Source organism: Halictus rubicundus, chromosome 11 (assembly GCF_050948215.1).
Source record: "Halictus rubicundus isolate RS-2024b chromosome 11, iyHalRubi1_principal, whole genome shotgun sequence".
In the NCBI taxonomy this organism is placed as follows: Eukaryota; Metazoa; Arthropoda; class Insecta; order Hymenoptera; family Halictidae; genus Halictus; species Halictus rubicundus.
Genome location: NC_135159.1, coordinates 5,003,503 through 5,016,488, shown reverse-complemented (window position 1 = coordinate 5,016,488; position 12,986 = coordinate 5,003,503). Strand labels below are relative to the sequence as shown.

Genomic DNA, 12,986 nt, shown 5'->3' with positions numbered 1-12,986 from the left:
TGTGAATTGTAACATCCAAGATAACAGATATTTGAAAGATGTGAGTAATACGAAAACTATAGCGAAAGAGACTTTTATCGGAAAACTATCACGAAGGTGGGCATCACGATTCATTGATAAGAACGATCGCTTAAGGGTACGAAAGAGGAAGCGTGTACCGCCCATACTCCCGACGAACGGACGGACGCGCGCCAGAAATAAAGACTAGATAAAAATGGCGACCTCTGGCTTTGGTTAATGCGCGCAGGTTAATGCACGGAGTTCGAGAAAGAATGGGGGAAAAAATTCTCCAACGTACCTTTTGTTCTCGGAGCTGCGCCTCGAGAACGTCGGCGGTGTGCCCCACAGCCTGCATTTTCTCCAGTCGAGTTTCCATTCTCGCGAGCCAGACTTCCACCTCGTTCCTCTTGGCCTCGTATCGCTGACTGTCCCCGAGCATTGCGTCCAACTGCGTTTTCCTTTGCATCACTTTCGAGTTCGTCTCGTCCCAATGTTCTCTCAGCTTCGTAACTGCAACAACAATCGAGCAAAACATGAGTCGCTTCGGGATCGCTCGCTTTCTTCTCTTTAAATCGCTAACCACAAGATTCCCGGAAACTTATTTTTTCCACGAACAGACGTGGAAAAAGTAAGTGGAATAGACATTTACCGTCATTAGGGAATACAGTTTTTCAGTTTTTCCCGAAGACCTTCTCCTCGGCAGACGTGGGAATTTACCGTCATTAGGGAATACAATTTTTTCAAAAGACCTTCGGATGATGTCGGAATTTACCATCATTAGGGAATATAATTTCTTATTTTTTCAAAAATCCTTCCTCGGAATAAAATTTGGGATTTTTCTTAGCAGAGGAAATGAAAGAGGATGTAGGTATACAAAAACAATTGTAAAATTACAGAGCGTATCTAGGGAGTGGAATTATAACTCGGTTGTTAATGAACATACAAAAAAAAATAATGCGACGATAACGAGACAGAGCTTGTTAAACCATGCCAAATTTTCCTCTACAATTTTTTGTTCTCTATCTCCAATAACAACCGAGTTATAATTCGGTTAGTTACTAGATATATCCTGTAGTGTTCACCTAATCAAGATCCCAACTTTGGAAATTATTTTTCTAGTGAAACACGATTAAAAATCTTGAAGTCCATCACAAATAAATTTTTATTTAACACTAGGTTTACGGGACCCGTCAAAATGACGGGTTCTAATATTTTTATGAAGATCCATCTATGTGGAATTACACAACAAATTTATTTCTTTAGGTATATTTTATTTAAAAAATGGCTTCTTATATTCGTAAAGTAATGAAAAATACTCACTTTTAGTGTTCCGTAAACCTAGTGTTAAAGACACTAAGCCTGAGGATGTGAAATCTGTATTATCCAAACATTATTAACTAGGATGTTGACAAAAGGGGCATTGTCATCAGAAAATTATACTGAAAATTCAATAATACACTCTCGTTTCATTCTTTATGATTCTATAGTTTATTATGTTTTAACCGTATTTTTGACAAATATTGAGTTTTTGTAAACAACGGTTAAACTCAAGCAACAAGAATTCTGTGTCCCCATGAAACAGAGAATTCCCCTAAAATGGTTAACACGAACTTTCACGACAAAAGTCAATCGAAAGAATTCCACGCAACCAAAAAAAAAAGCAGTTGTTAGTTGTTTCAAACTTTACTCTCAATATTCACCGCAATCGCAGAAACACGGAGTAGACAGGATTTCGGTCTAAACCGGGTCGATTAGATCATCAGCGTTGAAATAGCACAGTGCGGTTTCGAGTAACCGTGTCCAGGGATGAAAGTTTCGTCGGGGGCGAGTTCGACGACGCTTGAAATAAATGCTGCATGAATGAGTAACCGACGGAACTATCGAAGAATTATTCCAATTAACCGATCGTTTGACTTGCTCGAGCCGCGGGAGTTGTTCTATTATTCAAGGTGCTGCGGTGAAACAGAAATATTAAATAAACCCTGGGGGAATTATATAATGGTGGGAGGGGCGGGGCGGTTTGTCAGAGGAAACGAGCGAACGGGTCCGATTCATCGATATCGTTCGAGCGGAAGCTCGGTTGGTAAATATTCAAACACGCGGGGCAGAACGAATGCATGCGCCCGTGGCTCTTTAATCGTACGCAGATGAAGCAGGGCAAGTAGGGCGAGCAGGGCGAGCAGGGCAGGCAGGGCAGGCAGGGATCGGCCGGCACGTGTCCGTTGTTTCAAGAAGTACTTTTCGGTCAGAGTCACGGGCTAAAATCCACGTTGAAATTCGCGCCAGGCGCGAGGAACCACCTGGAAGCTGTCCAACCTCTGAAGTAGCTTAACAGGGGAGGGAGGAGCGCAGCTGGTAAAGCAGGCGTAAAGTACTGGCAACGTTTCAACGACGGCAACAACAGAATTTGCACGCGTGGACAGCACACTTGAGTGTACCTTTCAGGATGCACTGCATGGACACGAAGTTCCGTGCCGTCTCGTCGAACAGGATCGAAACTACAACGGAAACAACGTGATTCAGAACATTACTTTTGTTTTTTAACGTAACGTTTCTCTTCCGGTAATTGACTCGAACACAGCTCGACGAAGTAAGAGAATAGATGTGGTGCGCGAAAGCGAGGTAGACGCAGTTCGTCGAGCATCGATGGGTCGGGGTTAACAAATGAATTTTCGATAAAGAAAATCTCAAATTCGACAATGTTCGTCTTACCTTGTCGAATGTGGTACCGGTGGATTGTTGAGGTTCTGCCGATTAAAACGAGTCCAAACATGACGCAAATCGGTCTACTTTTATAGACTTAATTTTTTAATTGTTGTTATTTACATTAAGTCGAAACCAGTACGATTTACGTCGTGTTTGGGCTTGTTTTAATCGGAAGGATCTCAACAATCGACTGGGACTACATTTGGAAAGGTAAGACAGAAATTACTATACATATACTATACATATACTATATTACTATTTGGGTACAGAGATTAGGAAATTAAGAACAGACGGTAAGGAGTACATTACGGAAAGTAGAGAATGAAGAGTAGCATATACCATACAGATACAGAGCATATACTATACATATACTATACATATACTATATTACTATTTGGGTACAGAGATTAGGAAATGAAGAGCAGACGGTAAGGAATAAATTACGGAGAGTAGAGAATGAAGAGTGGCATATACTATACAGATACAGAGCATATACTATACATATACTATACATATACTATACATAGACTATACATATACTATACATATACTATATTACTATTTGGGTACAGAGATTAGGAAATGAAGAGCAGACGGTAAGGAGTAAATTACGGAGTGTAGAGAATGAAGAGTAGAACGCAAAGTATAGCAGCAGTATTTGGCGCGCGCGTGTCGTTAGAGCAAGATCGATACCGTAACATGAACAGCATGATTGAAAGCACAACGCTCTACTTATCGAACTTACGCCACATAGAGGGTTAATTTGCGGATCAAGTAGACACCCTAAAGCTTGTGAGATGCGACACTGATAACACTAGGGTTCTGGGGCCTATTACCGACGACCTGAGACCTAATATCGACGTCCAGATAAGCAGGGGAACCTGGAGGGACAATGCCGGGAGAAGTCGAATCCCACGGGGACAATTACACACACATCAATGCCAATCTCGAGGCTCGCGACTGCCGGAACCAGATACTGAGCATCCGCTGTCGTGTTAGTTTTCTACTCCACAAGATTCTACACTGGTTAACAAAATCTTTATTGCCTAATGAGCATTGCTAGGATTTTTCAGTGACTTGAACTGCTAGGTTGTTGCATGTGAAACAGTAACGTTAAACAAGCACAATCTCCTTTTAAATAAACTTATTAATTAAAGTAAGTAATATATTGCACCAACATATTCTGTCAATAACCTAGAAGTCTCTGTATTACGGTAAAAATTGAAATTATTGGTTATTCAATTCGAGCTTATTTAATAGAATAACAGTGATAGAATTCCAGAATACAATAAAGGAAATCGATGGTAGAAGCAAGGGAAATAAATACTAGTTTAGTAAATGTATTATTAAAACTTTCACAACTGTGTACCAATTATCTCTCTAACTGTAAATGTCCAATTATTCAATTTTATCTGGAAGGATCTTTAGTTGCATCGGGAACGCTTCGAGCCAACATAGCGACGGCCTTGCCTATTAAAAACGCTCAACTTTAAACACGCATAACTTTTGAACCAGTGATATCCTAACCTTAAAACTGGGATTTTTGGCATTTTCTCGTCAAAATCTACAGGATCATATAAAACGAAAGTTAAAAATTTTTGGGTCGCCAAGATGAAGTTTATCCTCCAATTACCTAAATCATGGAAACTATTCGCTTCTACTGGTATGATAACTAGCTTCGTTACACATTTAGAGATCGGTCGGCAGTGGACGACAGCAATGTGATTAGACATTTATTGGGTACGGCACAATCGAAATCAAAGCTAGATTACACGGCAATATTCGGTAATGACGGTAATGATTCGGTTTGCCTATGACGCGCGGCAGCGGAGAAATAACCGCGCGAACTCCCGGGGCAATGCAAAGTTTAACGTGTCTCCACTAGCGGCATTATACTAATATCTACAAACTATATTCCTGGAATAGGACGGGGGAATTGTGTGCATTCGGGAATTGGGATGTGTTCGCGAAGACAATCAATTTTAGAGAAGTTTCGGTAATACGTACCCGTACGACGCCAGACAAAGTGTAAAACACGCCGACACGGAATAATAAAAAGCGTGAACTATATATGTCCACGGATTAAATTTGTAAAGAATCGTGGAACAGCTTTTACATGGCAAATTGTTAATTCATTAGCATATTGATTACTACCGATTGCGACGGACATAGAATATACCGATCCTCGAGGGAATTTTTGTGACTATTGGTTTCGCAATCGACGTTTCCATTACCGATATTCGTCAGTGAAACAGGAAACAATAAAAACTATTTACACGCAAATACGATTTGGAATTCATTTCATTTCAATTCAATCATTTATTTGGAACTCAATTGTTATGTACACAAATGGAATGATGTATTGCCCTAATCTTTTTCTTTTTTTATTTAACTATTCAAATTGCTTAAAAACTTTGATAGTGAATATTATTGTAAGATGATCAAATCGTATTTCAAATATAAATAGCTATATTAAGAAAAATTATTTAAACAATACTATTTAAACAATAGTTACTATACATATACGATAATGACTATAGTTCAAAAGATTAAAATTTTACAATAATTTAAAAAATATGAATATAATATCGATACAGAGCAATTCACGTAATTTGCACACTTCAAATAACTTTTAAATTATGCGTCTAATGAAAAATTGCTTAATACAATACTTTCTTACTTAAAATTTAATATTCTTTTGATATATAACAAAAAAAAAATATATGATTTATTTAAGGAAACAAAATTGATCTTCAACATTTTGAAACCTCTGTATATACAAGAAAAACTATGCTTTTATTTGTCTTCCTCGATATCATGCAACTCTTGTGTTGAACAATTTTTCATTAGACGCCTGACTTCAAAGTTATTTGAGGTATGCGAGTTACCTGAATCAACCTGTATAATCATTCTAGAGAGAAGAGTTATAAAAATAGAGTTGTAAGTAGACTCCGGATGTCTATGCAAAATGAAAAGTTCATGCATGAAGAAGGTAAACATAAATTTATATTTTTCACTAATAATTTCAACGTACTGCAAATAATATATTAACGCTCTCAAAGTCTTTTGATGTTTTCACTGTTAAAATCCGGAGTCCAGCTATAAGATTAAGACAGTCACAGTATTTAGCAAAGCAAATTCACGTTTAGTTAACCAAAGTTTCAAGTGAAGCTGATTGGCCGCAAATACGAAATAACGTTATAACCATCGCCGGAAAATACGAGGGAAAACTAGTCTGGCGTTTCGAAGTAATAACAGCGCGAGAGTTGGTAAATCGTGGCGGATTTATCGTTGGCAATGGAGATGCATCGGCCTCGGCTAATTTCCTCCGAAGACACGGAGGCAAAAATTACGGTCAGAGTGCGTTCACACGTAACCGGAAGCATATGGTACGCCCACGGACTGATATAATCCGACAAGCCACGCATGGCAGACTAATGTCGCGCAGTTAAGAGGGCCGCGGGGCACAGGCGTCGCGTACGTGTGCTATTCGTATCCCGGGACCGGAAGTGAAGTGGCTTGATCTATCACCCCGTTTCGAAAGGGAGCGGGCCGCGAGCCGAACGAAAGACAAGGACAACGTTGTCTTCCACCGAGTTCACCTCAATGACTTATTACGAGAGCTATTCGCTCCCATCGACCCCTGAACATCGTCCCGCACCCTCCTGCACCCCAGCTGCAGGCGTGACAAGTGTTCGACGACGCATTAAAGATGGCACGTACACCCTCCTCTAATTCCTCATGAGAAGCTGGTCACGCGACTGCGCAGCTCCGCTGGCACTGCTTTAGTTTTCCGCTTACTGGATTATTAGGCACACACTGCCCGAAAATTCCATGAAGCTCACTTTTGTGTTTGTATTGGGGATATAAGTAATCAATCATTTGCAAAGAATTTGTTTTTGCCTTTAGTTCTGTACCGATCGTTGAAGAGGAAGCACGTATTCTTTTACAGTTTTCGGTAAAGCAGCCTGTGTTCGAGGTATTCTAAAAAGTATAACTTTTTTTACAACCCTTCATAGTTCGTAGCTTTTTAAAATTACGATTCAAAGATAACATTAAGAGAAGAAATAAAAATTTTCCGTTCTGTTCTATTACTTTTTTCTATTTTTGAGGTAACTTGTCATTAGACTGCAGATTTTACGCGTTTATGACAAAAATGGGTAGGCGTATTTTGAAACAGTAAAAACATTGAGAAAGATAGTTAAGACGTTAAGAAAACATATTAGGAAAGAAAATAAATTTCTATTTCACTCCAGTCTGTTGCAATACAGGTGGAAAATTTTTATTTTGCATAAAGATCCGCAGTCTACTTGTCATAGTACTGAATAAACCTGTGAATAAATATCTTAAATTATCTTTGAATTGCAATCTAAATACGAACTTTCGTTCCAAGTCTAATATATTAACCCTTAGCACTCGAATGATGAGTGTAAGGCACCACTAAAAATTGCTGTATCATTATTCAAAATATGTATTGCATTATTAAATTTATTTGTATTCAATAAATTACTAAACACTTCAGTAGTGTACGAGTAAATTGCATAATTTTCGTATGTATAACATGAAAACAAATATGTAGAAATGTTTCATTTTGGAGGTAAAATAGCTTCGAGTGCAAAGGGTTAATATCGCGGGGAAAAACATCGAACATCATTTTACTCTCCATCGCTAAAATTTTTGTAAGTAACGCATGATCTTGGAATTGGTAAAGAGGCAGTTGACCAACCACGTAGCAGCAATGAAGACGAATGTAAAGGATAAAGCGAGGCTAGTCAGCCATTTCGGCAACGGGATTGAAATAAGTAATTCATAAATGGCCCGCAAATTTCTACTCCGAATAGCTATTCGCGGACGCAGATCCGGCCAAACCGGGCGTAGTATTTCCGTTTGAGTTTCGCCGGAATTGCTTCTGCAAATGCCCGATTATCGAAGTTCACACGTACGTTGGTTCGTGAAATGTTCGGCTGGCCTGTTGGGAATATCATGATCGTCAGCTATGGCCACGCACCGACTCCAGAGAATATGAGGTGAGCAACGATTCGATTGCAACGTGGCCCGCTCGTTGTTGTACACGGTTTAATTGACCGTGATAATGGCCAACTATAATTTTCGCTCCGTTTTTCTTCACGCGTGCGTTATTCTTTCGATCATATTTCCGCTGGCGTTTAAACAACCGTGAAGCATAACTTCAACGAAGAAGAGCTTGCGGCAACATTGCGGTCCAGAAAGTATGATTTGCGATTTCGAAGAGTAAGCAATAAGTTGTTACAAATTTGAACAAAAGAAATATTTTCTAACTCGCGTTCGCTAAAACATTTTACTATGTTACTTGTACCTCGAAAACTTTTGTACCCTCATTCAAACACACTAACACTATGATGTATGATTTTCTTATGTCTTTAACATTAGGATTACGCAGCACTAAAAGTGACTATTTTGTATTACTTTATAAAAATAAAAAGAACGTGCTAGCAACATTTTAAAAATAATATGTACACAAAGAAATAAATTTGCTAAATAATTTCTCAGGTATGCATCCTTAAAATCCTAATAATTTTAAATTAAAAACATTGGAACCCCTCCTTTTGACGGGTCCCGTAAACCTAGTGTTAACAGGACATTTTGCACTGTTTTCAAATGATTTTGTCATTTCATATTATGGTGTTCGAATTAAAATACTGAACAAACAATTTTACAATTTCTTACACTGACGAAATAAAAGGTTAAATTTCACCTCAGAAAACCCGAAATTTTTAACTTTTTTCTATATAATCCTGTAGATTTTTGTGAAAAAATATTGAAAATCCAAGTTTCAATCGCAGGAGATCACTAGTTCAAAAGTTACGTGTGTGCAAAGATGTGCTACTTTCAACATTTTTTACAAGCTGTGCTGCTATCTATAGTGCATACCAACATGGCGGCGCCCTTACCTGTCAAAAACGCTGAAAATCGCACATCTTTACACACGCATAACTTTTGAACTAGTGATCTCCCACGATTGAAACTTGGATTTTCAATATTTTTTCACAAAAATCTACAGAATTACATAAAAAAGTAAAAAATTTCTGGTTTCCTGAGGTACAGTTAAGCCAAATAAAATTCTGTTGGCAATATAAAAAATTGACACCGATCTAACTGAATTAGTTCATCTTTTAAACAATTGATTAACATTATTGAAATATTCACTCGACGCAATACTTAAGATATTTACTTTACATACGTGAAAATGAAATAAAATATTTCCTTCATGAAATGACGATCTTGAATAAATTTTTCCTGGCTACGAAATGGAGCTGCAAACATAAAGGGCGAGAATTACGATGGACCCCATGTGCGCGGGTGGAATCACGCACGAGGGGGCTTAGGGTGCTATCTCTCGCGTGCCTTTTATTGCGCGGACGCCTAATTTACCTCTATTAAATTCAGATGAATCGCCTAATATATTCAAATTGGCGGGCTCGCGCCCCGGCAAAGTGAGCAGAAAGGTATTTGGATTGAAATCGATGAAATACAGAAGGCAGAAGCGGACAAACGCGAACGGGAGAAGTTAGGGGCGCGGAGGGGTAGACCGGAGAAACGCAGAAACGAAGAAACCGAAGCTAGATGGGGAATATCGACGCGGTTACATCAGTGAAATGAAAATTGAAGGCGAGGAAAATCCCGTCCGAGCTTAGGTACACTCCGCGACAAAAAGATAGCACACCTCGAAATTAACCCTTAGCACTCGAATGGTGACTGTAAGGCACCACTAAAAATTGCTGTATCATTATTCAAAATATTTTTTAAATTATTAAATTTGTTTCTATTTAATAAATTACTAAACATTTCAGTATTTTAGGAGTAATTTGCACCATTTTCGTATGTATAACATGAAAAAAATATATGTAGAAGGGAAATATTCTTGGTCGGAAGAAGTGTTTCGTTTTGGGGTTAAAATAGCTTCGTGTGCAAAGGGTTAATGCAATTTTTAGAACATTACAAATTCCATTCATTTTATACGGATATGTTCGGAGTGTCTTTGACTTATACGAAGGAAATGAAATGGAGCTTCATTGACCTATCTATTTTTATTTAAAGAAATTATTAACGAAATGTAGAGGGACATGTTGCGGATGATATTAGGTATATTGTGCATACAGGCATGTCCAAAGAGGTTGACATATTAAAATATTCATTTTCTTAAGTTTATAGTATCAAATGAGAGAAAGGACCGTCCGGTCTCGAACTTACGAATTTCTCATTTGCCGGCGGTGCATCGTTTATTAAACAGCCTGCACTCGGCCGGGATGTAATTACGAGCTGGTGATATCGAAACTAACAGCCAGAAAACTCGGTCTAGAAACGAGACTGTCTGCTCGTGCTTGACCACAAGCTTATTCCCCAGCTGTCACTGGGAGCCGGGAGACAGCCAATGTGGTCACAATTAAACGGAATAGTTTAATTGCTCCCAGGTAATACACTCCAGACTTTATCAGTCGGATTTTGAGGTGGTCGGAGTGGATTGCTTTTCGAATGGCTGCGCAGATAATATTATTAAGAAGATGGAGTCTTTGAAGTGGTTGAGGATGTTAAATATGATACACTTTCAGACGCAACGGTAGCACTGAAGTAGTATTAATAACTCTTCTGCCAAAAATGTGAAATTTCAAACTTGTGTAATAGAACGAAAAATTGACATTATTTTTTGAGGTTGTTTGAAGACTGTTGATGGATTGGACCGTGTATTAAAAACTGTATAATGTTATAGAAAATAAATGTAACGGAATTATTGTTGGTGTATAGGAAATACTAAAATTAAGCGTTAAGTGCAGTAAGCAAATAGATAAGGAAAAATAATTTTCAGAAGGTACATTCCAATATAAAGAACGATAAGTAATGATTCAGGTTAAACTTCACCTTGGCAACCCAGAAATTTTAAACTTTTTACTATATAATCCTGCACATTTTGACGAGAAAATGCCAAAAATCAAAGTTTCAAGGCAAGGAATTCATTGGTTCAAAAGTTATACGTATAAAAATTGGAACGTTTTTGACATCCACTTCAATACCTAGCTTTTTGCAAATATCTCGAAAACAAAGGCCGAGCGGCGGTAACATGTACAGGGAAAAGTTGTTCAGAATAATAACCTTGACAACATATTTCAAGGTCATTGCATTCATAGAATTTTGTCCATCTTAACATAACATTTGAGCATGTTATACATACAGTCATGCCCAAAACCGGTGACATAAGACTAAGAAGACTAAGAAACACAGTGTTTACTCTATATATGTCCCAAATGCCTAGCCGATAGAAGTCCCAGATCTATCCCTTCTGCCGCGAGGTGTACCCCGTGAGGGGCCAAGAAGCTCAACAGTGTAAGGTCGCGTGGGTCAAAGAATAGTATCTCCTGGCCGATATATGTCCCTGGCGAGTAAACACTATAACAAGATGTGCCATCTTTTTGTCCCGGTGTGCATGCTAACAAAGATTCAAAATACCGAGGATAGAGCGGGCTTGCTCGAAATTCACTGTTTGCTCGGAATCGAGTAACGGGGATCAGAGAACAAGCGGCCGAACACTCGGTTTCCATCGTGACATCGGCCAAGAAAAATTTTGAAGGGTAAAAGAGGGCTCGCAGCACACGGGCCAAATCCAGGCAACGCTCGTTTCGAATAACGTTCAAACTCGGACGAAACTTCGTTAAGCGTACCCTCTACTACCCCCGGCACACCCTAGCCGGCGTCGCGCGCCGCCCCTAAAAGATTTCCACGGACCCTCGGCAAGTGGATTATGTTCGAGCGTGGCCGGACAAAGTTAGCTGGAAGTTGCACGCTTTGTTGTCCCTCGGACCAGTTTAAGGCCGTCGGTATCCGGACGTCCGGACAAATAAAGAAACTCATCCGACGAATCAAGGGGAAAACACAGATGAAACGGGAGGCGGCCATGGCGTATTGGTGCGCGAGCGTCGTCTCTCTTCCCCTCGGCTGGCTGGTACGTGCTTGTCCAGGTAGCAGGTAGGCTATCGCGGAAAAGGCAACCTGCCCTGCAAAGACAGAGAGGAAGAGAGAGAGAGAGGGGGGGAGAGAACGTCGGTAAACAACGGCAACGATCCGTTCGAGGTCTTCGGAGGTTCCGGTTCTTCGACCCTCCGGGGATTAAGGAATTGAAGAAGTTCACTTGTTAAAATTCTAACGCTCGCCAGTTCCGCAAAACTTCGGCCGTTTCGCCTCGCGGGAAAAAGTTCAATTAAACTCGCGGGATCGTCGGCAGCAAGGAAAGATGAATGTACGGGAATACCTCGAATCGTTTAAGGAGATTATTGATTTGACTGGCCGCGCACGGCTTTCTCAGCTTTCTTCCTCGAGACACTTCTGTACTTCGGGGAAACACATTATCTAGGAATTTTTTTCCACGAAAAGTATTAGATTGTTGCCTTAAGAGCCAAGACTCCGTAATTCACGATAAGGTAGAGCGACCACGTTACCGACAACATTCGGCGAAAAATGGTGCCTCAACTTTTCGTCCTTTTACGAGAATAGTTTTCGCTGGGAAAGGGCTCATTCGAAAGAGGAAGGTTCAATCTAGCGCGCGATGGTCATGAGCTGACGAGATTATGCAGATATTTGGTAATATAAGCGTCAGAAGTAGGCGAAAAATTGACGACGTGCACGCCGCGGAATCCAAGCATTTTTATGTCATTGGATGAATTTTCTGGATGAAATCGGGAGTAGCGCGCGCTAGAAAATATCTCCAGCCACAAATTGAGCTATATTTTGTCTTGATTCTCTGTGAAATAAAGACAAATACTTGAAGCACGTTTCGGGCGTCAGAATTCATGATATCGATAATACTGAGCAAGAAATGTGACAAGTTTAGTCACAGACTTAAGACCCGTCGGATCAACACTAAGATGGATCTTAAGTCAGTGGCTGAAGGCCAGCTGACTCTGCAACAGTCACGTGACTGCCCTTGGCCCTTAAACTAGCACAGTTTTTGTTTTCTAAACTTATTGACCAAAGTACGCATCAGTGTAAGCAACATATATTCTGTCAATGAATTGCAAGTTTCTTAATTATATCACGGTAGAAATTAAATCGTTTCGTTTTCCTCATTTACAAGCAGAGTTGTGCTAATTGAAATACCTTGTAATTGAATTACGTTCTATTTGACTTACATAGTAATTGAATTATATTGTAGTTGAATTGCATAATTCAAACCATTCAATTAATTGAATTGCTTAATACGCTAACTATAAGTGTAATTGAATTGAAACTGAAATTTAATGTAATTGAAATAC

The 12,986-nt window shown here is 39.4% G+C and overlaps 1 protein-coding gene across 11 annotated transcripts in view; it reads right to left on the bottom strand.

Moving 5' to 3' along the window:
- LOC143358660 (dystrophin, isoforms A/C/F/G/H) overlaps positions 1-12,986 on the bottom strand; it is a 930,016-nt gene that overhangs the window by 579,822 nt on the left and 337,208 nt on the right. For all 11 annotated transcript variants that reach the window (XM_076795970.1, XM_076795971.1, XM_076795965.1 and 8 more), the window contains one exon: positions 299-510. In XM_076795970.1, coding sequence (XP_076652085.1) covers positions 299-510 — 212 coding nt within the window. The remainder of the gene's footprint in view (positions 1-298; positions 511-12,986) is intronic.